Source organism: Zeugodacus cucurbitae, chromosome 6 (genome assembly GCF_028554725.1).
Source record: "Zeugodacus cucurbitae isolate PBARC_wt_2022May chromosome 6, idZeuCucr1.2, whole genome shotgun sequence".
NCBI classification, from domain to species: domain Eukaryota; kingdom Metazoa; phylum Arthropoda; class Insecta; order Diptera; family Tephritidae; genus Zeugodacus; species Zeugodacus cucurbitae.
This window is the reverse complement of record NC_071671.1, coordinates 70,105,400-70,129,038: the sequence shown is the minus strand read 5'-3', so window position 1 is coordinate 70,129,038 and position 23,639 is coordinate 70,105,400. Positions and strand designations below refer to the sequence as shown.

The 23,639-nt window shown below is 36.4% G+C and overlaps 1 protein-coding gene across 2 annotated transcripts in view; it reads left to right on the top strand.

The window, feature by feature from the left end:
• Nucleotides 1–23,639, top strand: part of LOC105221478 (retinal homeobox protein Rx) — a 68,547-nt gene that overhangs the window by 13,400 nt on the left and 31,508 nt on the right. The window contains exons 1-2 of one of the 2 annotated variants that reach the window (XM_011198509.3): nt 12,710–13,614; nt 17,987–18,106. In XM_011198509.3, coding sequence (XP_011196811.3) covers nt 13,221–13,614; nt 17,987–18,106 — 514 coding nt within the window. In that variant the 5' untranslated portion in view covers nt 12,710–13,220. Of the gene's footprint in view, nt 1–12,709; nt 13,615–17,986; nt 18,107–23,639 lie in introns of those variants that run through there. The other variant, XM_054233723.1, reaches the window with a different exon arrangement.

Here is a 23,639-nt window from a genome sequence, read left to right as displayed (position 1 = left end):
ATTATTTTCAACAATAGCAGCAATTAGATTTTAAATAAATCATTTAGAGCTATTTTCAATGACTGCAACATCCAGCTTTTTTGAAAGCGCCAAATTGTTGCATACAAATTAGAGAGCACAACGCTCACACATTTGCAAGTGCAACACAGATATATGCATGTATGTATGTTTGTATGCATGCGTGTGTTTTTATTTGGGGTTTATTTAGCTCATTTACTTGTTTGTTTATTTAGCGGTAGTTTTCCACCAGCGATTTCAATTATTTTAATTAAATCCAAATTGCAACAGCATCAATTTGTGCACACTTGTATTTACATGACTATTTGGTGTGCATTATATGTAGATAAATATACATATACATATATCACATATGTACATATACTCGTATGTGCTCATTAGTACGCCCACATATGTATATGTAGTTGTATTGACTGACGTACACTCACCGCCAACGCGTGCAATTATCTTTTACAGTTAGTTGACGAATTTCCTCTCATTTGCCTCATTTGCACAGAATTTCATTAATTAAGCGTCCTACGTTTGGCGCCGCCATTGTTGCCAATAAACACAACCGCAAAACACTCGTACACAGTGCGTACACACTCACTTACGAGGGTTGCTAGATAATGTACTTAATAAAAAATATACTTGCTTTAAAGCTTATCGAAAGCTTCGTTACTTATTTCGTGTTTGACGGTCAAATTTTGAGGTTAGTTCAGATAATGTACAGATTTTAGTGAGATCTGCAGAAAAATACTATATAAATATTTTAGGATAATGGAACCAGTTCCGTGATTATTTTATGTAATTCTACTCAAAAAAGCTTTCGATCATTGGAATAATACTGAACGATCCAAATATATCTGAAATATATTCTCTATCATTTGTTCTTCAAATAAATAATTGAAAAGACCTTGTTCCTGAGTGAACTTCTCTCGTTTTATCATCCAGACTTGCCATTTCCATTATTGTTGTTGTAATTAGTTTCCTAACAAACCATCTTCAAAAGCTTCTGTTTCAGTGAAAACTTTCATGCGTTCGCTCTCATTTTATGCGTTCAAGTATGTGTGTATTTGTATTTGAATGGCGTTATTGCCTGACTGCCAGCAAATTTCGTGAACCCACACATCTGCACCTACGTAAATGTTGCATTAATGTGCTTAGCTGATTTTAATTAAATTTGCAAATTCAACCGCACACAAGTTTGTGTCTACTGCTAAACAAATAAATATGTCGACACACACACGCTCACACACAGGCATGAGCACACAAACGCCCAAACAGTTATAATTCCTATACAAATAATATACGATATATATGTGTATAGATATATATGTGTACGTGTGCTTACTCAAATATGCACTCCCACAAGGCACGTCGCCATTTTGACATTAAGTTTAGATTTTCCTCCAATTTGCCCAGTCTTGTTTCTCTCGCAAATCCCTTGACACTCACGTAACAAACCAGGCGTGTACTCGTATGTGTGTGTATGTGCTTCATACATATATATGTATGTGATGTCATAAATTGATGCCAAATCAGCACGTCAAATCAATTCAGAGGTAACATATTGTGGTGTAGATCTCAAAATTTACTCTCTCGTGATTTTCCGTTTATTGCGCCAAGTTAGGCTTCTCAATTTTCCATTATTATCTCTCTTATTATTATTCGGCTCTCTGGGTCCACAATTAATGTTATGAGTTAGGAGATTTTTCTTTTATGGTTTAGGGCACCCTTGAATTATGTGAAAGTCTCAATCGCTTCCGAAAAGCTTGTGGATACATGTGACAAGTTGATACCTTTACGAGAAAAAATTTGGAAGAAAATAAAATAACATTTTAAACATTTTCAGAGATTTTTCATATCCCACGATGGTAAAACCTCACTTAGACCTATCGATCCATATAAAAAGACGATAGAAATCAATATAGAGATCTATCCAGGGATTCAGACCTTAAGCTCAAACTAAATTGTCTAATATGGACACATACCTCAGCTCAATAATATGCTCGGTAGAGAGTTCATGCAGCCGAGTTCCCTTGTCTAAAATTATTTCTTTATAATTATATTTATAAGGATTTAAGCTAATTTAAAATTTATATTTTTCTGTTTTATTCGAAATTTGTAAAATTTATAAAAATTTTGAAATCTCCAATTTATTATGCCAGTTGTTTTTTCGATTCGGCGTTAATTAACCATAATAAACCTTTTTCTAAATAATTGCCACATTCAGACGTCCGTTCAAGTTATATAAGTTTATAAGAGCTCTTTTCACATCCTCCAATTCCAAGCGTCTGTTATCATAGAGAAACCAAGATTTCTAATTGAACTTAATGAGAAAATCCACTTAAATGTAATTTCGCCTTTTGTGCGACCTCGAGGCGCTACTCTGGCGAATTTACTCCTTTATTGCTGTGACACCCACACACACACATATGAGTAGCTTACATACACACGTAGCTAAATTGGATGCGAAGAAACACTGAAGAAGTTTACACAAAGCTTTAACTATACATGTAAGTATGTAGGTATGTATGAGTTTAAGTTAAGATGGCGCGCGTTGCCTTATTCGGTTGTCTTCCTTAGTGGTTAAAGCGGTTATCTTTACAACATTCACACAGCCATAAATATATAAATACATCTTACGACACCCATTTTCTTATGAATGTGATACATGTATGTGTGTATGTAGCCAGATAGAAAAGATTCACGGTTCGACATATACATACATATATAGTCATAAGATCGCTTGTGTATAAGCGCCGGCACTCGTATGGTAATTTGGGAAAATTACATTTAAACGTTGCCATTGTGTATGCGCAGCTTCCTCTTTACATACATTCATACACAAGGACAGCACATGCAGCTCGTATAAATATGTACATGTATATGTATGTACATTTAGATTATATAAGCTGGTGATGATGAAGAAATTCTATGTTTAATTGAGAAAATAAGCGAATGATGGAATTAGTGCAACTTCATGCCGCGTCTTCCTTAGTCTTTTTGAGTTTCCTCCACGCTTTCGCCAACATCTTAACCACAAACTCAAGCAGCTATTCAGCTAACTACATGGGGAGGTCTAAAAGATTTTACGAAATGTACCGGATAGAAGTAATCACAATTCCAATGGGTGATTTACAGTCCGGCGTTTTGTTAAAAATGGTATTTTTGTAAGTATTCAGATTCTTCTGGCCTAAACTGAATAGCAAATGGACTACGGAGCTCTTCCACTTTAGCAAAGTTCATCTTACCCCGATTGTAGGGTTTCTCTTTGGCCATTGTTCCATCAAGATCCACGCTGTCAGATCCAAAATCTGAGCGGATACCAGCTGTAAAAGTTGCCTGGAAGACGACGAGATGAAATCATCTCATCACTTTCTTTTGAAATATACCGTCTTTGAAAGAGCAAGACAAAAATTTCCTGGATCTCACTTTTTTGAACAACCGCGCGAACTAGCAGATATATGTAGAAATGAAAAATCTTTGCAGATTTGTAATGGGTGCAAGGCACTTTATCGTGTCTTAATATCTAATTAAATGGCGCAAGTATCCTGGCTTCACAAACTTATAGTCGTAAGTGTTTTCTCTCTGGGAAACATCCATACAACATAGTCTAACCTAATCTAGGCTACGTAAAAATATAGGTCCATTTCGGTTCCTAGACTCTATTAAGTATCTCTTGGATATCGGTTTAATAACTAGAGTTTAGTATATGCTCTTTCAAAAATCTCAATCTAAGCTTTTAATTTCGAATTTTTGACCTCCCTTTAGTCACATGTACATACACTATAGTTAAGCTCTGAGTAACTAGTTGATTTTTCTTTTCTATTTTGCATTTCAGCTGGCTCGGCGTGTGTCGAACGCCAGAGAAGCTGCGGCAAGTCAAGAAAGTTTATTTGTGCTGGAAATTTGTGGGTAATGGAATTAAATTGCATTCATTAAAAAGATGTTTGCTTTGTATTGTCAGTGTTGTTGTTATTTTATTGCTTCAAATTGTCTTGATTATATATATAAAATGCTCTTGTTGCAAGTTTAGTTAATTAATCAAAACTATTAGTTGTGAATGGATGGCGTGAAAGGAGTTTATATATGCATGTGTACATATTGTAATAGTATGCATGATGCAAGCAAGATATAGAGAGTTTTATACCCAATAGGTGGCTTAGTTGTCGAGATAATATACTTGTGAGGAAAGGACTATAAGAAGAAGAAAACCAACTGCTATGAATAGGACCGCTGAGAGCTGATTTTTGCTAGTGTTTCTTTGACAAGTACTTATTTGGTACATTTGTGTGGTCTCTTGAAATTACTAAACACTCTTAAATCCTAGAATTAAACTAAAAGTTGTTGAATCGTTACATAATAGATATCTTTTGTGCTACTTTCGGAACCTCATTAAATATTATATTTCCAATTGTGATCTTTAACTATTTCTGTATTTAATAAGAGCTTTAAAGCCCTAAAGCCTCTTACATTTCCAAAATCATAATAAAAGGGATTCCAAACTGACAATCATATTAGAAATCTTCTTATATTTATATGTGAAATCACTCATTTTAGAAAATTATTTAGACCATCACCATCTAGATACGACTATCATATTCCCAATTGCACAATTATCACTCTAACAAACTCATTTTCTTCCGCCTGCAACAGCATTAAACACTGACACCACTGACGGCAATGGAATGCAATCAGCCACGGCTACTGTTTAATTAAAAATATTTCGATTTTAATTGAATTTTAATTAAATCAACTTTATAAACTTTGCATGGCTTGGAGCTTTTTTTTGTTGCGCTTGCGTCTCATCTCTTAATTGTTTACGTATAAATTCTGGTATAATTATGCAATTATGCGAACAAAAAATTTACAATTTAATTGAAAAATAATTAAATACACGCCAAACCACACAATCAAGTCAAAACACACACTGCCATAGAAATGGCAGCCACTTGCCTGTCATTAATACGTACACACACACATATAGGTGTATGCATACATACAAACAGTTATTATGCTTAAATAAGCAAGTGTGCTCACATACATACATACAAAGAAACTCACATAAATTGTCGTCACAAAAATTCATTAGTGCCCGAGCGGCGAAGAGGATGTGCGGCGGCAAGGAGTTTGAAGTGAGTGCGCTTTTAAATAAGTTTCCAGCGTAGGTGTGTGAGTGTCTGTGCCCTGTAGTGCAGGCAGCTAGTTAAGAACTACTTTATAGCTATTGCGAAGTGAAAGCCGAATTAGTCAGCTGATAGATTTCGGTCAGGATCAAGTCAGGATCTAGTCATACTACAAATACCTAGCTCTCTAGTTAAATTTATATTTTCTGAAGCAACACATTTTTTTTCGGATTCCGAAATATTTCCGAAATTTCACCAAAAGATTTGTCTCATTCTGATTATTATGTTGATTTTCTTATTAGTTCAGAAGCAATTAATTTTTTTTTTACGGATTCCGAAATATTTTCGAATGTGCACCGAAAGAATTGTTTGTGAAACATTTCCGATAAATTGGTTCATTTAATCGTAAAATTTGTAGTTGCATACTTGTATCTTTACTCATATCTAGTTTTATGCTTCCCTGCAGGGTTTCTACTCTTTAATATAAATATTGATAAAGTGTGTGTGTGTATAAATTTGTGATAACTTTGATCACAATGCTATGCAGCAAGAGTTTATAGCATATATCATTAAATTAATTAACTCATTAACAAAAATTAAATTGTTTGCAATTCTTGCTTCAGCTAGTCTGAGCGCACATTTATTCACACTTTTACCATATACAAGTACGTTGATGCGCTTTGGCGCCTGGAAAATCACTTGTAAATTTAGAAAAAATTAAAAATGTTGTTGATTTTAAATGAATTAAAAAATTTATAACTTTAAAACTCAGAAATATATCCGATCTAGAATTGGTATTTCTGCAAAATTTCTCAAAATTATCCGGGGAAAAACTTCTGCCGCGATAACAATAACCGAGTTAAATCGCACAAGGTCCATCGAAGTTTACACAGTAGGATTGATCATTTTGGCGGATGGCCTGGATGAAGTCGGCATGAAATCATCTCAACGCATTATTCTTGAATGTCCTGCCTTTGTGAGAACAAGATGGTTACATTTTCAAACAACCACGTGAGTAATCAAAAATGGAACTAAAACATCTAAGCAGATTTGTGATAGATTCAAAGCGCTTTTTTGGGACTTAATGTTCAACTAAAGTAGTTTTTCCGGTTTCACAATGCACTATCCTAAAAATTTCAAGTGTAATCCCTCCTTCTTGGAAATCCGTTATAGAACCTAACCTAAACTTCAATTCTTCAATCAATATAAGTTTTATGAATAATTATATATCATACTTATATATTTTATATTAATAGAGTATTTTCAAAGATAACCACTATTTTTATTATTAACTACAGTTGTCTTCAGTCCTCTGTTTTCTTGAATTACGAAACAATTACCTGGAAGACTGTATTTACACAGCCAAAATCATTATTTTCCCTCAAAGAATTCTAAACAAGTTAAAATTAATTCTCAGATGTAAAAACATATACATATATACATACATAAATGCAATTCACTTACTTATTACGACCAAACACTGACAACATCAAAAACCAATTAAAATCAATTTGGCAACCAACAACCGCACACCGAATTTTCAACTCATAAACTCGAACACCTTGCATCGTTTCCTTTTCCAATTAAACTCCACCATTTTCCATTAATAAATTTACATAGAGACAAACTCACAAAGCGCACACACACCTGCATACGAGTCTCTCGAACTGACTTTGTACAGTAACACACACAGACACACACTCTCATATATGTATATATTCCGAGACATGAGCATGTGTGTGTGTCAATGAATATGTTTCGTTGGTACAAAGCTTCGCCACACAGCATTTATTATTGTCGTTTCTTCCTCACTGCTGCCTCACTGCATGCTGCTTCTTCTTGCTGCGGCGCTTGCCGCCCGCCCGCTCACCACGTATTTCTATAATAAAATTAAATTAGAAGACCAGAAAATTAAATCATCAAAGCACGACAACCCGAGCAACTGGCTTAAAAAACTCGACTCCAACTGGATGTGTGTGTGTATGGCTGTAAATAACCACGGTGGGGAATGAGTGTGCGCGGCCAAACACATTAAAAATGGCAACCTTTTGCATTTCGCTCTCGTGAATGTTTGTTTTTGTTTTTGGTTTTTGCGACGCGAGACCAGCGAATATGTGAAATTTTCGTTCGATAGCAACGTCACTTTATTTAATTTCCAGTACCCATTTCACACACATACATATGAAGTCCGGTTGCTCCCCTCACCAACCGCCCAACAAAACTGTTTTGTGGCGCTTGCCACTTCGATTTCCCTTGCTGGTCATCATACACACATATGTATCTGTATGTATGTATGTATAAACACAGACACACTCACACATCCATATGCGCAGCACTTCATCATCATCGCTCCTTTGACTTGCGTGAACGTTTTTCATTAAACTTGAATGATGACCAAAGCATCCTCGTGTGTCCATTTAGCGGCAGCAACAACATCAGCAACGACGCGGGCTGGGTGATGCGGGGGAGGATTGGGCGTTTTACTGCCTTCTCGGGATTGGTTTGGTTTGACATTTGGGTAGTCACATAAATTAAATTCCTTCATCAACTCAAACTCATTAAAAAACAATAAAGTAACGCCGATTTCTCGTGTTGTCTCTGCAGTGCTGTTTGCCTATGTTGTTGTTGTTGTTGTGCGCTGGACTGCAACAGCTGCTGTTGTTGGTTTAGTGCGCAAGCGCGCTCATTGGACGTGAGCAGAAATGCTCATGGCGAACACATGAAGTCGGTGCGAGCAACGGAGACTGGTTTAGGCCACACCTCCTGCGTTACAAATGCACACACATGCGAGGCAAGTCCACTGACAGGGTATTTTTGTGGGTAATTCTATAAAATACTGGGAGAATTTGGTTTTTCGTGTAAACCGGTTAGCAAAAAATTTGGAGATGCACTGAAAGCTAAATTTTGTGCTACACTGAAGTTGGAATATTCGTTTACGAGTTCAAAGGCGAAAAAATAATAAAATTAAACTGATACTGCCCTCATTTATATGGATCTATTTTATTTTATTGCACGGTTGCTTTTGACTTACTCAATATTTTATTTTTCGTAAATTTTTAAAAACATTTTGTTTCAAAATGTTTATGACATTATTTACATGTTATGGTAAAAAACTCAGGCTTATCTGGGTTTAAAGGTTTGTTGTTCTGAAGTACTTCTAAGCTGTGTTGGATACAAGGACGGAACTATATTGCTTCACTAATGACTGCATATGTTATATGTATATTTATATGAAATATTATATTTGCCTCATTGAGGTTCAACTAACTGATAATAAGTGATTGTTATGAAGTCAGGTAGGTATATTAATTATATACTCGTACATATTCGAAATTTTTACTAATTTTTCACACAATCTAAATTAGGATGTGTGACTTCCACGTAATACTCCGCTTCCATATAGTTTAATTTAATTCGTAAAATCTTAGAGTTTTTAATTAGATATATTTTAGTTATAAAGGCATAAAAAGTTTTTTTTGATAATTTACCACAGTGGTGCATAAAAGTAGAGCCTGTCTCCAGGCCTCTTATTCTTAATCTTATTTTAGGTAAGTCATATATTTTTGAGCTAAGACAGATTTTGGTTTTTCAGGTGGCATGATAGTTATTGAGTCTATAACAATATTCGCGCGGTTAGCTAGAAGATGACGTAACTTGATTATTATACAATTGTTCCAAGTTAAGCCAAAGAAATGGAGGAAGACGATGTTATAAATGTTGCTCAAACGCAATAAGTCGATTTTGCAACGGTTTATGACTGGTGATGAAAAATGGATTCATTACGACAGCCCGAAATGCAAAAAATCATAGGTAAAACCAGTCGAAATAGCCACATCAATCTCAATCTTCATTATGTCAAGTTCACATTAGAGTAGGATATCAAAAATTGACTTGATTCTTTCTTTGGCGCCAAGCGGCCGTAGTTATTATGGAATGGAATCCACAGAAAGATTAGAAAATCTTATAGCTTTGGATGCGAAATGCGAAATACTTTGAATATGCTAATATGCTTAACCGTAAAAATGTAAAAAATATCCTCACGAATATAGTTATAGACACGGAACTTTGCTGATACTATGTATACTAAATTAATGCCACTTTTGGTTGTAATTTTATAACTTAAGAACGGGCTCACTAATCCAAACCAAATGTTTAGACTTTGTTTGCACTATTTAGTAGATGGTTTATGTGAAATTTGCACATAATCGGTCGAGCGGTTTTTCCTTTATAATAAAACATTTTTTTGTTTGTATAAATGAATTTGTTGTTAAAATAATTTTTTTATTACTTCATTTTATACGTAGCTACCGGGCCACCAGTATTAAAAATAAATATCGTGGAAAAAAATCTTATGATATCTCTGTATGTATATAAAAAATAATAATTTTACTAATTTGCTTAAAGCCACACAAATAAACAATAAGTCAAATATTGAATCAGTTTTTTCTAAATTTGGAACTCTTTTTCATTTATGAAAGCAACAATTTTTAATTGAATTTTCAGTAGTTATGATTAAAAGGATACTTCTATTAGAATTTAGCAAATAGCATTTACTTCATAATAATCACTTTTCTTTTTTATTTGTCCATCTTCTTTAATAAAGTGCCTCAATAATAACATTTTTGTGTATATACAAACATATAAGTTATATATCAGTGTGCGGTCTTACGTAAAATTGCAAATAACATTGTATTTCGTGCTTGCTTTTTGCGAAATGCAGTTACGTCGCATAATCAAGATATACAGTAAGGATAAACATTTGATGAAATTAACCAATATCCTGGCATGCAGCTCCTGCAAAGCAAACGATATTTCCTTGAAATCTTCATTGCAACTACAGCGCAGTGCAGCGATGTTGTTTTTGTGCCGCTCTGTTGCTTTGCTTTTCTGCTTTCCAATTTGTCGATTTGTGTTGTTGTATTTTTTACGTCCTTCCTTTTGCGATTGCTGGAAATGGGTAGCACGAAATTGAATTCAATTGAATTGTATTGAAGTGTAGCGGTGAGGATGGCTCAAAGGATGAGCGTATACCATAAAGTGAAAATATTTACCGCAACACACCAACAAATGTATGTGCATATGTATATGTGTAACAGTTACAAATACAGCAGCGTTCGGCCAGCCATCATGCAATGTTTTTGTTTCCGTTTTCTTCATCCATTTGCTGTCATCTTTTTCGGTTATTTTGTTGTTTTAGTTGTTTTTGTTTTTTTCCTGTGTGTTTTCATCTTCCCAATCAAGCAATAAAAACAACAGCGGCTGCCCACAAACATCCCCTTTCGGTAATTGCACGAAAACCAGGCATTCAATTCAATTCAAACCGACCACACACATATCCAAACATACAATCACACACTCATACACGCTTTCGTTTCGTTTTGCTCCGCTGCTCGGCTCATCCTTTGGACTCGCGGACTATGCTGCTGCTTTCTGTCTGTCTGCTTGTGTGGCTGTCTCTATATCTATTCACGCAGTCTGTCTGTCCTTTGACCGCTCCCCACTCACCTCACCTCAAAGCTCACATTGTGTGCCCCCTCTTCCACTCACCCCCCGCCAACCGCACGCACGCACGTACGCTTCCAACGCTGCGAACGCTTCTAAACGGTGTGCAAATATCTCAATTATCTTGTCTCGGCTCTTGGCCAACTCGCTGCTCGTTTATCGTTTATTGCACAATAACAAAATTAAGTGCCTTTTAAGCCACACACGCACGCCCGCACACGGATGCCCATGGAAGCGCACGTGTTTGTTGGAATGTTCGCACTCGAATTGGAGATTGAAGCGAAGTGAGTAGCGCTGAACTATTATGAACTTGTGCAAATGCTCTGAGCCACCACGAGTGCAAACACACACACACACACTTTCTGTTGCTGTCGTTATTGCCACTGCCATTGTTGTTGTTGCTTTGATGGCGCTTCATCAAAATCACAGTTCATTTGTGGATGTGGGAGCGGGACACACAATCGCTCTGCACTGCCACCACTTAGCAAGACCAAAGCCTGCCTGCCTGCCTTCTGCTTCCTTCCGCATCCTTTTCATTCAATTGCTCACTCTCCACCAGCGCTGCTTACTTTGCTGATTTATGTGATTAAGTGTTTTTGTATCTTCATAAAATTTACTCTCTGCCATTACAGCAGCAGCTGCAGCATGCCGAGTCGCACGACGAATTATGCGACGCAGCGCCATTGCGCCTCATCAAGCGTTTTTTGTTTGTGTCCATGGACTGCCGCTGCCAGTGCCAACTTGAGGGTTTCACATATTATCCCCGTAAGTACTCATTGTTATCCTGCTCCTAATGAGTGGAGGATTATGTTCGAGAGAGCGCGAATGTTACGCTCAGCTGTTGGCAGCTCTTCGTGTGTGAAAGTTTCAGGCTTATTAGTATTTGGCATATTATATGAGGGGTGTGAAAATGGAAAAGAGTGAAAATTTCCCATTATTTTCGACACTGATGCTTAGATGAAATCCGATCGTGGCCACGTGCTTAAACACTTCAATTTATTTACTAATTAGTCCGGCGAATTATTTTTAGGGTCATGTGAAAATTACACACAAATTACCCATTCTTTTTTTAATTAAGGGTAATTTTGATTACAATTTGGGTAATTTTTAATTTCTCATGTAAAATGTGAGGCTATATTAGTAAAAGTGAGGTTAAAAGTCTAAAAAAAGAGTATTTGTGAATGAAATAATGTTTTTTCAAAATCTAATAAATAACCCAGCGAAAATTATCTGAATTATATTACATATTTAGAAAACTTTATTATACATCATATACATATAATTTAATATATGACTAAGTTACGATAGAGAAAGTCTGTAAAAATGAAAGAAGAAGTTCAATTTGTTCAAAACACCAGTTTTCTATGTAAATCCCTCGATAATGATTTTAATCTCTTTGATTGCTAATCTTTCATTAGATTTTAAATAGAAGAAGATTTGTAGCCTCTTTTACAGAATAATAATAAGGCTCTGATTGAGGTCAGTCATAATTTGGTCACGAATTTATATAAAACGAAGAAAGATGTTATCTCATTAATTCTTAATTATTGCCATATTCTATAATACTACTACATCCCGGTTTTCTACACTCCAGAAAAACATCGTTTATGTACTATCTATCAAAGGTTTGTAATTTCCAAGAAAGGAAGAAACGAAAGAGTTTGAATCAAAGCGCGTATTCCGAGAAAATGACACTTTTTCCTAGTAAGCTGGCAAGCTCTCAATAAAAATATCCTTTTTCTTGTTCATACACCACTATGAAAACTAAGGGAAAATATGCGTATGTATTGGTGAGCGCAATATTACTCTAAGCCCCGCCTCTCGCGCATTCCACACACCACAAAGCGAACAAAACCAATTCAATGTACCCTGTGTGTATGTGTGTAACCTCTACTATGCCACTCAACCCTCCAAACCAGTTCCCAATTCGATTTACGAGCATTCGAGTTTGTTGCACGTCTCACACTTACAACAATCAAGCAGCCAACGAACCAACCAACCAACCTGGCGTACGGTACGGCATAGCACTCTCGAAAAAGCGTGTCAGCCTAGGCAACCTGAACGGCCGTTTGTTTATTGCCACCTTTGCATTGTGGCGGTGTACTTCACGGCTGCATTCGAGCTCCGGCTACCTGGTTTTACGGTTCAACAGCGCGCGACATTCGTACTCTAGACGAGGTAACGGCGCGTCCGTGTCAAGTTTGAATTTACGGTTACGACGGAATTTTGACGGTTTGACATTCACCCGACAAAGCAAAAACAAATATTTGAAACAAAGTCGCCCACGTGAATTGGTGAGGCGAAAAAAGCGTCGGCATTTCATTGCTTGCTTATTTTAATAAACACTACAAGGCAGCTTTGAAGTGAGCTTTTGTCGAGCTTTCCAAAATCAAGTGATTAAAGAAAGTGATGCTTTTATAGGAAAAAAATTAACAAAAAAGTGTTTTTGTGAAAATATGAATTATTTTAGTGAAACTTTGTGAAATGCAAAATAATTAAACTTGTCTAAAGCAATTTATTTGTGTGAAAAATTGAGCTTAGAACTTGCAGATAAATCCAGGAGAAATTATTACTTATAATCAGCGGAAAATGGATATAAAAACTACACCACCACCCACACTAATCAACTCCCGTTCCACTGCAACGCCGCCTGCCAACACCAGCGCCATTTCGTCGGCGCCCTCCTCTCCAACCGCCGCTGTGGCCACATCCACGGCCGCCGGCGCTTTGAGCAATATTGCCGCGCTCGGCACCATGTCCAGCGCGCAGAAACAGACTTTTCAAAATATTTTCGAAAAGCTAGTTGCTACCAACGGCGACGCAGGCAAATTTGCACCCAAACAACTCGAGAACTTTCGTCATTTGCTGGAGAATGTGCGCGATTCGAAGAACTTACAGCTGATTGTGGAGAAATTCAAGAATTTGGAACAGTTCGAACAGAACTTTTTAAGCGGCGGCAATAATAACTCGGTGATTGCAGAAGGTATTGCTTATAAGAAATTTAAATTTAGAAAAAAAAGTTTAAATTCTTCATATTTCTTAAGCCTTAATTTAAAAGCTGGATGTAAGTATGTTAGTACTTATCGCCCGTTGCAGGTATTCGTGTGAAATACCTTTATAATTAGACAAGTTAAGTGGTCTGTTTTCAAGATTAAAGACTAGTACACTCTTTGAGCCATATTTGTTCAAATCTCTACCTAATTGAAGTGACTTGAGGCAAAAGTCTAGATTCTAAAAGCAAAGCAACGCCCTCATTCGTACATACGTGGCTATATATCATACATTTTTAATTCGCCCTGGATTAAGATCCTACTCAAAAAAGCCCGAGAACTTTACGATACCGTTTATGATTGTTTTTTTTTTTTCAAATTTATTTAAGAAGATAGGAATGCAATACCCAATAATGGTCAGTTGTTATCGACATTGGTTGAACCTCTCGACACTATCTCTCGGAATTAAAGAATATAGAATTAAGGCAGAAAGGTTATATATAGACCTTTCACAGGCGAGTTCAAACTAGTGGGATCCCTCATTATAAAATCATATATCATATAAATATTGGTTCTAAAGAAATCTGAAGCAATTAACTGTACAAGAAATCTATAATTTGTTTATCTACTATTAAGGGACTGGTGTTCCTTCGTGAAAGCAACGTCTAAATAGGCGAGCTAAATGCAATAATTTAGGACATTAAGACACCTATTCGAGGTTTGCTAACAAACATTCCGAAAATCATAGTTTTTGCCAACATCTCTTTATGCATGATCGTTTGTTTCACCATTCTCAAAGATATGTGAAAGAACTATATTCTAATATTCTCATCAAGAAAACTCTATGTATAAAAAAACATTGGTAGACGACAAATTTTGATAAAAATCGGATTTCTTTCATAGATTCCTTGTATCCCTAAAAACCAAAAATGTCATATTTAAGGCAATTAAATATTTTTTTTCAACTCCTTATTGCTTGTAAGTAGTGTCACCTGTCGAGAATAGTCATTTAACTCGAGTTTACATGCAACTTTAAGACAATTGTACACATAAATCAGACATTTACTAGTTCGTATTAACGAGATCAAAGTTTTCGAGCAACTAATATATTGTCCTGAAATCTAATTGGGTTTTCCATTAAAACGCCATTATGCTCCGCATAAACGCAAACAGATATGGCCATTTGCCGTTGTCCACTTTTCCTAAGCAAAGCAACTTTGAATGCAAATAAACAAATTACAACAATAATAATAGCCATAAAATCAGTCTGATTTAATTAAAGCAAATGTGTGCTGAACACGCTCACCGAGGCTAATGCGCAAATATACAGTCAAAATAATAAATATAAAAAAGTCGAGAAAATCGCCAACACATGAAAGGCAATGCACACCTGCAACCTTAATTGAATGCAAATTACACGCAACAACAACAGCATGCTTACAGCAAACAAAAAAAAACGAAGAAATTGCAATAAAATTTGTTCACAACTTTGTTGCTGTCCATATTTACAAACATACATATTTAAATAGAGCGAAGAGTAATATACGCGCCCAACACGGTGACCTGATAAAGAACTCTTGTTGTTGTTAGAATTTTTCGATGAATTGATTGTGTTTCGGCATCCATATTAAGCGCTTTCTGAAAGTAAAATTATTAAAAATAATTTAATAAATTTTGCTATTAATTTAGCACCTTATTCTGTAATAATCTACGCAAAATTGTTTACTCTCCTGCTTGTTGTTGTTGCAATCACGGCGTAACTCCATGCATTATTGTCACAACTAAAAGCCTTACTGCGTGGCTATTGCGCTTTATCTCAACGTCATATATTTACCAACAATTTAGGTCAATAATTAACAATTTAAACACGCTCACGCACACACATAGAACTAGGCATTGACTAACGATGACGGCCAAAAAAGATTTAGCAATTCACATTCCAGCGTTAAATTAAGTTGTCTCGAGGGGAGAGAAACATTGGGTAATTGTGTACAGCACCGGTTCGTTGGTGGTATGAAAATTACTGGAGAAATAATCCTTAGAGAATGAAAAACTAAAATATTTCTGGCATAAATAAAAAATAGTATTTGTTTAAAAAAAATTAGTATTTTTAATTGAAATTATTACACATTTGTGCTCTAGTAATAGGTTCAAATCATTTACTTTTATTATGAGTACTTATTTAAAAAAATAATAAAGTAGTTAATTTCCGACTAAGCTAATTTTCATAAGCATGTCACTAGTTGTGTAAAATAACACCCGTTATATAATTAATTACTGCAGTCGAACCACTTCTTTTCACCACTGGGAAGCGAGTACTCGCCTGCATTGATAGCAGTGACACAACAGTGTCTGTAGGCCGCCATATTGCTTTGCCGTGACATGACAAGCTGCGCCTGCCTGTCATGACAAATTGTCATAAAAGTGATTTTTAGTTTTTGATAAAAGTGCAACAGTCGGCCGCCAACACCAACAACAACACCGCCAACTTGCCACATTTTCATCAACTCAACTCCCACTTGTGTGCGGGATTGTTGTGCAGTTGCTGCAACGCATTTGTTGGCATTCGTGCGGCGATTTGCAGTTCGGCGCACGAAACGATCGGTAATTACGGTGTTTACCTCGTTAAAAACAAACATGTCGCCAATAAATGACAACCAGCGCCGCCACCTCCACCCCCACTGCCACTGCCGCATAACTGTGCAAGCACGCATTCAAATCTACAAGGATGTGTGTGTGCGAGTGTTTAGAAGCATGTGAGTGCTACTTTTTTGTAAGGTGCAAACTCAGCTGCAGCGCTGGAGCGTTGGTGATGGCGTTGGAGTGCACTTTTAATGCTATTAAAAATTGCTTACAAATTTATGACAGGCTCGTGCACTTAATTGCATACATTATTTTAATTGTGTAATTCCGATTTTTTAATTTAATGGAAATTGCATTCAAGTGACTTTCACTGGCAGCGCAATGTCGGCTCGCTTGACCAGCGCTTGCTTATGTATTTGGGTGTGTGCGTAGGTGCGCCCAAATGTGCTCAGTTTAACAAGTTAAGTGCGAAAGAGGTGTTTTAGGCTTTCAAATTAAACTTGAAAATATTTTCGAAACTAATAATCTTGCATGTAGTGTGCAGAAAAATGTTCGATAATGAAATCTTAATTCTATTTAATTAGTTTCTTGGTGCAGAAGCTTGGACGATGTCAACATCAGATGAGACGACACTAGGAGTTTTCGAGAGGAAAATTTTGCGCAAGATTTATGGTCCTCAGAACATTGGCAACGGCGAATACCGCAGACGATGGAACGATGAGCTGTACGAGTTATACGACGACATTGACATAGTTCAGCGAATAAAAAGACAGCGGCTACGCTGGCTAGGTCATGTTGTCCGAATGGACGAAAACACTCCAGCCCTGAAAGTGTTCGATGCAGTACCCGCCGGAGGAAGCCGAGGAAGGGGAAGGCCTCCACTCCGTTGGAGGGACCAGGTGGAGAGCGACCTGGTTACACTTGGGATCTCCAACTGGCGCCGAACTGCGAAGGAGAGAGACAGGTGGCGCACTATCGTCGATTCGGCTATAACCGGCTAAACGGTTGCAACGCCAATCACATACATACAATTAGTTTCTTCCTCTTTAGTTAGTTTCCATACGCTTTTAAGTAAGCTTTCACTCTTATCTCTTGTTTTGTCAAAGACAATGAAAAATGTGCAGCGTCTGCCAGTCTACTCCTCCATTTGTATTCCACTATATTCAAATGCAATCAAATATTTATGTGGAGCGGTGTGTCTGGATAATAACATACGTTGAATAACATACTACAAACGATCTTAACTATGAGAAATACGATCCGTTTTGAGCGAAAAACCGAACGAGAAAATATTGTCACACAGTGAAATCAATCGGCTCCTCTTCAATAAAGTATTGTGTTTCCCTTCGTAAAATAAAACAACTCGAAACCCACTTCCTTTTGCGTCACTTTAGACGTATGGATATTATGTCCGCTGGAAGTTTAACATTGTTTCTAAAACAATTTGTCTCAGAATATGGAAGAAACATAATTCTGTCGTGTGATAATAGGAGGTCTTGGAAAAGTCAGTAAATAATTGCTCCCAATATGTACGAAGTACAGCGAAAATCAATACAACCGATGGTAACCTCATCCTACTAAACATTTATGGTTTGTTTCGGGATCGCACAACTTTTAAGAAAATCTTCAAATGTTTTTCGAGCAAATTGATATTCAACTTTTTAGCAGAATTTAATATATGAAAATAAATTCAATTAATTTTCAAATTTATATTTTTCGATAATATAATAATAAAAAAATTCAATAATTATATAATATTTTTGGAAATTTGTAATATTTTAGATGCTGATGTCACACTGAAGGACACCTCACGGAAATTTGGCACAGGCGGTCAGGCCTTAACGCCACGCCACACTATAGACGCTATATTGGGACTAAAGAATCGCAGTGAATGTGGGGAAGGTAAGTTGAAAGCTCGCTAAGCTTTTATCTGATTTAAAAATAGATATCTATAAACAAACTCATCTATCAACAAAATATGAAGGCAATAACAGCTGGCTTTAAATCACACTTTTATTAGAGGGGGTTGCATGTTTCAAACTTCGTACACAACTTCGTGAATTACAAACGTCATGAAGCGCCCACAATTGTCGCTTTTAGCAATTACAGTAGCGTCAAAATAAAATAAAAATAAAAAAAAATCAAATACAATAAAATTTGACAGGTGGCATCACGACCAGGCACCAAGTCAAAATTGCATTATAATCCATTTAAATCGTCTGCTAATCCCAAAAGTGAGAATAAAAAATGCTAAAAAACATGAAAAAATAATAGAAATGACGTCCAACCAAAAATACATTAAAACTTTGAAGAAAACAGCGTAAACTTGCAAGCGCTAAAAGCCGTTGGCAAATAACAAAACGCCAGCAAACGCCTACTCGCGTGAATTTCGCAAACAACGGTAAAACAAATGCACACGAAGGATAATGAAATCGGCTTAATCCCTTTGCGAAATCGCGAATCACGAAATCAGCGCAAGGTGACGTGGGACGAACGCTTGAGCTAGCGTTCGCCTTTCTTATCAGCTGTCGTGCATCTAAATCCGCTAAATTACTTTCCGAAGCGCAAAGCGAAGGTGGTGCCGCATGACGCTGATGGTGTTTAACAACCAATATAACTGTTAAAGCGCTGAAAAGTGAGGAGCGTCTACCGTTCCTCAACTCCTCCAATTGCATACCACTATCTTCAAATGTATACCACTATCTTAATGTGTAGCAGTGTGTCTGCGAAGAAAGCTTTAATTTGAAGTTATTTCCTTGTGTAGACGAAAACAAGTGTTAATGTGATTTAGTGATTAGCATTCCAATGTTTATCTTGATAAGCCATTGTGGCACGAGGCAAACCACCTTTAAATTTTTTTAGTTTCAGCTGACTAAGACTAAGAAAGTTTATATTAGTTAACTGCATTTATAGATAGAATTTTTGTTAAAAATAATTACAGAGGAAGAATAATAATTTTACGTAGCCAAAAATCTGAGAAAATTGTTTTATTAAAAAATACATACAATTATGTATTCGGTAGTCTCTTCTTGTCTTCCTTGCCTGTGGTTTCTCTCAGTATGTCACATGATATTTTAAGGAGGATTGACCTGATTAATTATACAATAAGTATCGAAAATCATTGGGGAAAACCCTGGGCATCACTGACTCCATACAAAGCTTTTCTCGAGAGATATAGGTTCCTGACTAGAAATATATTTTTTTTATCGTAAAAGAAATTTTTTGGAAAAATTTGCAGAAAATATTATGAGATATGTATGTTTCATCTTCCTATATTTCTTATCAAATAAATATTCCACTCAGCTTCTCTCAAATATTCTCTCATTCTATCTTCCTTATTGGGTAACAATAGAACTTTCATTTATAAATATTACTGATCCATAAATAAGACATTATGTACGCATATACAATCCTTTTCTTCAAAATTATCTCCTTACATTGCCTAAATCCTCCTGTCAAAAAAGTATATATTTATAGATCTCTCATACTCTCTTAAATCATTAATACCCCTATTTCTCTATATATTTATATATTTGCAACACCTTTGTATGTATATATGTATCGATCAGCGATGGCGCACGCCCAACAAGCAAACACCGCCTGCATACAGACAGACAGCTCGCACACACACGCCGAACATTTAATTAAATCTTTGATTGTGTTTAATAGATGGGGCCATGTCCTTTGTGCAATTAAATAACCTGATTCATGACGCAAATGACAGTAATGAAACCAAATTAATGACATGCCGCGCGGTGACAATTACAAATGTGTATGTGTGTAAACAGTTATTGGTTGCGCATAACAGCTTGTTAGTTACTGTAATTTACATACGTACCTAGATATGCGCTCTACTAGCTTAAATTACGTTTGAATAGATAAAATAATAATAGGTTCAATTGTTACTGCAGTTAATTGATTACTAGTTAATTTTAGAACAGATTCGAAGGATTTACGCTTTCAAGCTAGAGTTGAGCTAGCAAGTGAGCTTTTTTCATCCCTTATTTAACAAAAAATAATAATTAGAGAAAAACATGGAAATACTCGATTTTTGAAAAATTAAATTATATTTATCGTTTTTGATCAAACTAAATGGTAAATCAAAATTTGACCTAATCGAAAATTCACAGAAATCGGGCCACGTAAATTAAATATTCTAATATAGTTCTGCTTGCTAGTACTAATGTTAAAAACTAGCACGAATTAGCTGACATTTTAATTTTAATAGATATTAAATTATATATACGTACCGTTATCATACTAAAATGACGACTCGTTACGTAATTTTGAGGTTTTGAGGTTATGTGTCCTCGTCTGTAATGTGAGGTCACACAATTTAATTACTTTAATGCAAACTTCGCTATTCAATCAATGGCGGTAATTAGTGTATATTTATAAACAATTAATTACGATAATTATTGCATTGTTGTTGTTTCTCTCTATATATAAACAAGTATATAGCTGCAGATATATTATACTCGCTAGTTGATCAACTACATGGCCAAACAGACAACCTGGCAGCCTTCACTTGAAAAAAATTAAAGCTTTAAATTAATTATGTTTTAATTACAACGTTAATAAGCCACGTCATTACCCAACGTGCAAGAAATCAATAATAACAACAACCTTCCAAACAATTATGGCGTGCGTAGCGCTTACCACTTTTACGAATGCGTGAAGGCTTCCAACTCCATTCCAACTCCACAAGCGCACTCGGATTGAATTTATTTAATGAAAATAGCTTTTTATAATAATTATTGTTGCTGTCATTATTTGTGTTTCTTCTACACAAATGGGTAGATTCTAAAATCAATTAAGCGCTGCGCACTACGAAAATAAAAGTCAATTAAAAATGGCTACCGTAGGCGGGCATGTGCATGTGTGTGTGTTTGTAGTGGTCACTCAGCTGAAGCTGGGGCGTTTAAAAGCCGTTGCTGAGACGCGCCTATCACTCAGTCAATATGTGGCGGAGTCGTCAGTTCGCTTAAGCGGTCAGTAGGCGTTTCCAGTTGTCATGCTAATTGAGTGGATGGCTGCCAGCATATCTGCACATAGAAGCGAAATTAATCGAATTACTTGCAATTTTAATGAACCAACAAAAGCGCTTGCATTAACTCGCAAAAACACAGAACAGCAAATGGGACACAGCGGCGTATGAGTGTTGCGAAATGTCATAATTGACAGTTGGAAAAAATCACAGAACAAATAAAAATTAATAATTTCGAGTTAGAAAACTGCACACTCATTCATTACACGAGTTCATTCAGCCCGCTCGCACCGTGTGCCATAAGCGTTTGTTGGAGTACGCAGCTACGCTTGCTTAAGACAAATCAGACGACAATCACTCGGCCCAACAGTGTTGCAAACTGTTGCAAATACAATTGAGTGGCTCACAACAACTCGTTAATAACCTCATTAAAGGTCTTAATGACCTGGCAAATCCGTCAGCCGCAGACAAATTAAAGCTTAACACGTGAGTGGGTAGCTTGAGGTCGGTTGAGGCTCACTCTCTGAGCGCCTTAAATGGCAGCGCAAGATGCTGAGTGTGCGATTGTGTCGACTGTAGCTCGCTTCAAACTGTCAAAAAGCATTTAAACTGACAGCTGATGCCTAAAGTACCAATCATACATACAGACATACTGCACACATTAATACGCTGGCTATTGGATGATGTGCTGGTATAAGTGCAGACACCCATAAACCACTTCAGGTGGGTAAATAGCGAGCACAGTGAGGAGATTGGAGACAAAAGAGTCAAATTTATTTCTTTAATTAAAGAGTTATTATCGAAAAAAAATTAAGTTTCTGATACCTGACGTAATCAAAATAGCTATTCTAGCCAATTTTGTGCTTTAATTTGACGTCAATTTCACGGCGGCGCTCCGTAACATGACTGAGGATTTGTCATCTTGCATAAAAGGCCTTTCATAAACAGTCTTTCTATTATATATTTTCAAAGTTAATTGCTTTAGCGAAACATTTCTCTCAGGATTTCATTTGTTTGTGAAAAAATATTTATTTGAGAACCAAATTATTTTAAAGGCTTGCTTATTCTGTTAAGGTTATTTAAAGAGATCTCGACTTAACTGTAAGATCTCAGTTTTTCCAAATTTTATCAATTCTTCATACTATACTTCAGTAGTGACATATACATACAGGCATACATACATGTAGTTGGCGGCTGTCTCTTTTCCTTGACTTCTAACCATATGTAGTCCATCGAATATTTGATAAGTTGAAAAAATATATATACATACATACATACATACATACAATACAATCAAAAAACATACACACATATATTTAGGGCTCGCTAAGTGGCCGCGCGCTTCATTGGACATCATTAAGATTGAGATAAATGCATGTTTTCGGAGCGATTGATGCGGCATTAAATTGAGCTGCAATAAGAACATTAATGAATTCGTAAATATGTATAAGCGTGACATGGACATTGGAATCTGACGCCTACCGGACAACAACAAAGCCTAAGTACAACTAATTCGAATGCTGGCAATGCATAAAGAGAAATAAAAAATCAAAAAAGAATTGGACTAAAGAGTGTAGAAAATCCTTGTCATGATTGACATTTTGTGTCTGATTGCCCGGCTCGTTGTATTGTTGCCACGAATTGCTATACATATGAACATATGTGAGGGCCTTTTGACTACCTCATAAGCCAGCGAGCAGCTGGATACGAGGGGATCTCACAAAACAGAGACAAAGCGGAGTTCAGAGCTCTTGAACGGCTACCACGACCACTTCAAGTGCATTGATCTCGAGCGCGTCGGGATATTTGTACTTTGCTGCTAATAATCAAAATTTATACGCCCCCCAGGTGGGCTGTTGTACAAATTAACTACTGCTACTGCTGCGCTTTCATAGCTGGTAATTAACAAATTTGTGAAATGAAACAACACAAGACGAGCGCAGCGGCAACCGAAATTAGTTAATCAACGAATTGTTTGGAAAATTATACAATTTCTATTATTTTAATTTTTTTTCGGTTTTTGTTTTCAAAAAAACTTGCACAATAGGTGTAGCGAAAATTTTGGTAGCTCAACTGGAAGCTTAACCCAGTTACGCGGGGTTAAGCACTCGACTCGGCAGACAATCAAACATCTCAATTCAACACTAATTCACTTCACGGCACCTCAAACAGCTTGCCTAATTTTCCTCTCTTCGCTCTACGTCCGCCACTCTTTTAAGATAATAACAGTAACACACCGAGTGCGCATTCGCTCTTTTCGCGGCCCCATCGTGTGGCTGTGACTAATTGGTGGAAGCCCACACTGATCGCAAAACAATTACCTCCGCACGATTGACTCGCTCAATTACTGTGGCTCGTCGTCGTTGCTTTTCGCGGTCCGAAGAAAGCCAGTGAAATAATTTGTAAGATTTTATTATGTGAGTGCTACAAAATTAATGGAGTAATCGA